We start from the raw sequence: 5094 nt of genomic DNA, 5'->3' as shown, positions 1-5094 counted from the left end.
TCTGTGATCATTTCATTTACAATAACTGCTTTGGGTGAGAGTGATCTAATGTTTAGGAGCCCAAACTTAAAAAATTGTTTTTGTTCATTTATTTTAAATTTTTCTGGTTTAATCACGATCAGATTTTTTCTAGATCCTGCATTAAATTTATATTTTGACCTCACTATTCGGGGAACAGACACAGTCTTTATAGATTGTACAGCGCAAGTACTTCTATCATTTAAGCGGGTATAACAAAAGTCATCAGGGCAGTTATTTGAGATTTGACTTACTAGTCACATGGAGCGCAGCGTCCTGGAGATGTTGTCCGACATGAGCTCCGCTCCGACATTGTATGTGTAGGATCTAGTGACCCTGCAGAGAGAAGAGCAGTGAGCCTCAAGGGGGATTTCTATCTGAAAACTGTTAATTAACATGCAGTATACCAATCTTTACTAATAAAAATGACCTCTATGACCCAATTATTTAGGCTGTATTTGTGAAATTACACTTTTTTTTGTTGTTGTTGTTTACTTGCTCTTTCCTAATGACAGACATACAGTGGGTATAGAAAAGAATTCACCCCACTTTAAAATAATCAAATGTTGTTGCTTTGCAGCCTGAAATGAAGACGGACACTGTTTGTGTTTTATCGAGCTGTATTTACTCAGTGCAACTTATAACATCCAAGTGAAAGATAAAACACTAACAGGTTAGAAAAATATTTTTTTTAAAAACCGAATCACTGAGTTGGAAAAAGGTTTTGCTGAACCACCTTTTGCTTTAATTACAGCCTTTAGTCTGTTAGGATTGGTCTCTACTAACTTTGCACATCTACACTTTGCAACATTTGCCCACTCTTCTTTGCAGAACTGCTCAAGTTCAGTTAAATTTTTACAGTGAGCGTTTGTGGACTGCAGTCTTCAAGTCATTCCACAGATTTTCAGTGGGGTTTAAGTCTGGGCTCTGACCAGGCCATGCAAGGACATTCATCTTTTTCTCCTTTAACCGCTGTGTGCTCAGTTTTGCTGTGTGCTTTGGGTCATTGTCATGTTGGAAGGTAAACCTTCTTCCCATTGACAAATTTCTGGCAGCGGGCAGCAGATTGTCCTCAAGAATTTGATGGTATTTTGCCCCATTTATTTTCCTTCTACCCTGACAAGTGCTCCAGTCCCTGCTGCAGAGAAACACCCCATAACAGGATATCTTTCAGAGAATAATTTCATCATTTATTTCAAACTATCATTTACAGTGGTAGAGGGATCAAGACATGGGGAGAAATTCTTTAACAAATCTCCATCATGTTATGAGTTGTCTTACATTTTAATCTTGATTCATTTTTCATTTTCTCTCATGTACTTCATAATTATGCAACTATCATGACTTTGATTTGCTTGCTCTGTGTACAAAGGAAGATAAGGATAACAACATAATACTGTGATCTAAAAACATTTACTGATTAACAACAGTGTTTAGACCAGCATTCAGTGACCAAATTTCCCTAACAGCTACAGTTTGACTTAGAGATCAAAGATGAGACACTTGAATCAAGACTGAGGCCTCCGGCTTACTTTAACACTTGTTTATTCCTTTATTTGCAGGCTTGTATTGCCATAGCAATGTTTGCAACAGGTGGGGTGATCACAGGGCTCGCAGCACTGAAAAGACAAGACTCCGCCCGCTCTCAGTATCATCTGGCAATCCAGAGCCCCACCTCTGCACCTGAGAAGAAATGCACTAAGCGTAAACCTAGAGCTGATGTGGTGGTGGTCAGAGGGAAGATCAGACTGTATTCGGCCTCAGGATTCTTCCTGGTTTTGGGAGTGCTGATCCTCATGGCAGGCATCGCAATGGCTGTTCTAGGATACTGGCCTCATAAGGACCACCAGAAGGCACCAGAAAGCAAGTTGTCTGTAAACAATACGCAGGTTGGCCGAGAGCATGTAGGATCTATTGCGCACTTCTTGGAGCAGCACCTGCATTCAGAGAAGATGAAAATGTTGGGTCCTTTCACAATGGGAATTGGGATTTTTATCTTCATCTGTGCTAATGCCATCTTACATGAGAACAGGGATCGTGAGACTAAGATTATCCACATGAGGGACATGTACTCGACAGTCATAGACATTCACAGCTTGCGGATTAAAGAGCAGAAGTGTACGAACAGTGCCTACATGGGTCCCTACGCAGACACAAAGATCCGTTCCTTTGGTCTGGACAGTCAGTTTGCCTCACGGCTTGCAGCAAACACACTAATGTCCTTCTCTGGTCTCGATGGGGATGTCCGATTCTCCCACAGGACCAGCTCGGCTGAGGATGACGAGGGTCTAATGAATGAGGCCAGAGGTGGATTAGGCCTGTTGTCGCCTACCTACAAAGAACGTTCTGAATGTATCTTTGGGTTCCAAGATGAGGGTAAACATCGGTGGGAGGACAAGCGTGGTGCGCTCAAGAAATGGCAAACACGCTCCATCGTTTCCTCTTCCATCAGCGCCTTCACGCTGCCTGTCATCAAACTCAACAACTGCGTTATCGACGAGCCTGATATCGATAGCATCACGGAGGACTTGGAGCAGAACAGGGTGCACTCCAGACCGCCGTCAATGGAATCGTTAACAGTCCCTGTTCCCGACGTCGCCAAAGCTTTCAAGCCTCCAGGTGCCCACCTGTTCCGGAGAAACTCTGAATCCCCAAGTTCCACATCATCCCATTCCTCACTGTCTCCTGGATCCACCAGTGGTAGATTCCTGTCACCTGGAGCAGCACGTAAAGACTTTGGCTCCAATAACTCCCTCCACATGTTATCAGCCCATTCCAAATCTCTGGATTTAGAGAGAGGGCCCACAATGCTGACTGTCCAGCCTGAACAGAGGAAACACCCTAGCTGGCCCAGATTGGACCGCAGTAATAGTAAAGGATACACTAAACTGGAGAACAAAGAGGACCCTATGGACAGGCTAATAGTGCCCCCAGTGGCTGTGAAGAATGACTACACTAAAAAAGAGAAACTTCTTATGATCTCCAGGTCTCACAATAACTTGAGCTTTGAGCATGATGAGTTTATGAGCAGCAGTCTGAAGAGAGGCACCTCAGAGACTAGATTCTAAAACTGAGCTAGTGTCAAATGTCAATCCAATGGCTTTTGGCGTTCACGATCCACCTGCAATACAGAAGACCGTTCTTGCTGGTTTTTTTAAATTAAGTGAAAGCTCAGTTATGCTGCTTTTTGTGCTGAAGAATGATATTTCACCATGAATTTGAAATTCAATAGCTGTAATGGTAAATAAAAGTATGGGTACAGCAAACAATTCAGTAACTAACAGGTTAGTCAAACTTGTTCAAATGTGTTTGTAGTGTTTTTGTTAACATTCAGACAGGATCTATTATCTGTTTGAGTACAGTATGTGTGTTGTACCAGCACTGCTAGTTATTTTACTTTAAATAATTTATTGTTTAAAACACACACACACACACACATATTTTTGAAGAGAACTTGTCTGTGTAATTTCTGTTTCTCAGAATAAACACAACCTTTCCAGATAATGTTGTCATGTTTGTAGTTACATTGTAAATCTCAGAAATGAATTACCAGAAAAATTAGTTAAAGAATTAATATAAAGCATTCAATACAACTCATTTGCTATATTCCAAGTCTTATGAAGTCATAGGCTGCATCCAAAAACTTAGGCACCTGACTTGTTGCCTCGCTGCCGGATCAGGCAACGACTTGCTGGCAGCGTTTGCGCACGGAAGCACCTCACAAAACTGATTTCGGACAGACTTCTGAGGCAGCGTAACGGTTTAATTATCTACAGCAAAATATAGAGAGCTTTGGTGGTAACTAAGTGAATATATAATTACTGCAATAGATGAAGCTAACATTGGATCTGGACGCGCCTTGATGCCTTCCTACCTTGGAATGCGTCATCCAAAGGCAGCATTTTTCAGTTTTCGGATGCAGCCATACAATAGCTTTATGTGAACCAAATGAGTGAGTGACGTGACGTGTAGCCAAGTATGGTGTCGGAATTTGTGCTCTGCATCCAAGTGCAAACACACAGCAGTGAGTAGTGAACAAACACACACACACAAACACCGTGAACACAGTGGGCAGCCGGGGGAGCAGTTGGGAGTTCAGTGTCTTGCTCAAGGGTGTCACCTCAGTCATGGTATTAAAGGTGGAAGAGAGCACTGTTCATTCACTGTTCATCACAGTTACAAGTCTGACTCTCTAACCATTAGGCCACAACTGCCCCTAATGCAACTCGAATCACCATAATGGTGACTTCAAACAAAACAATTATCATTAACATTAAATGAAATCCATTACCTTTTATGCACCTGGCAGCAACCTTATACACAATTTGAGGTATACTGTTAATCAGTATATTTGTTTCTTGGGAATACAGTCTATGGTTCTGCCATTGTTAGTGCACAACGATGGGAAATATGATTATTTCTATTTGTGTGAATTCATTGACTGGGTTATGAAACAAAAGTACTGAATGTCATTTCGAAGTAAAAATTCTGAATATAGTATTTGATTAAACTGCCACTAAAAAAGTGTCACTAAAAATTTTTTTTTTTTAAATAGCTTTTTATTCTTTAACATATATGCTACCAGAGAACTGTCTTTGTGTGGTCCCGTGTTCAGTGCTGGTCATCCCATAAGTTACTCTAAAAAGACCAAAGAGCAGCCCCTAAAATATATAGCAAATCACAACAACATAGTCATTTTTAGAATACATGCTGTTGTTTAACACTTTACTGTAAAGACAACAACAACAAAACAACTTTATGTTATCAGCCCTTTATGTTCTTAGCATGCTCACGTTTGCTGACAGTCAGGGGCGGACTTAGTGATTTCAGGGATGGGGCCCCAACACAATAAATATGTGCTCTTCTACGCCTAACCCTTATTTTGCTCGCTCTCTCTCATAGTTTATAGTTTATTTACCTCTTCACAACTATATGTTCTAAAGCCATATAAGGCTACTTTTTTTTCGGATCACAAAAGAAGACTATAAAAAAATTATATATATACTGCACTTGTCCATTTAATGAATTGTAACCTTCTTTAATCTTTTTACAAAAAGGATTCAAATGTCATAAAAT

The 5094-nt window shown here is 40.7% G+C and overlaps 1 protein-coding gene across 1 annotated transcript in view; it reads left to right on the top strand.

Moving 5' to 3' along the window:
• LOC107560495 (transmembrane protein 200A-like) overlaps positions 1 to 3437 on the top strand; it is a 17198-nt gene extending 13761 nt beyond the window's left edge. Inside the window, exon 2 of the mRNA XM_016244693.1 lies at positions 1581 to 3437. Coding sequence (XP_016100179.1) covers positions 1599 to 3086 — 1488 coding nt within the window. The 5' untranslated portion in view covers positions 1581 to 1598 and the 3' untranslated portion in view covers positions 3087 to 3437. The remainder of the gene's footprint in view (positions 1 to 1580) is intronic.
• The last annotated feature ends 1657 nt before the right edge of the window (positions 3438 to 5094 follow it).

Source organism: Sinocyclocheilus grahami, unplaced genomic scaffold (genome assembly GCF_001515645.1).
Source record: "Sinocyclocheilus grahami isolate Dianchi unplaced genomic scaffold, SAMN03320097.WGS_v1.1 scaffold730.1, whole genome shotgun sequence".
Classification (NCBI taxonomy): domain Eukaryota; kingdom Metazoa; phylum Chordata; class Actinopteri; order Cypriniformes; family Cyprinidae; genus Sinocyclocheilus; species Sinocyclocheilus grahami.
Note: the sequence above shows the minus strand (reverse complement) of the source record. Positions and strands in the feature narration are given on the sequence as shown.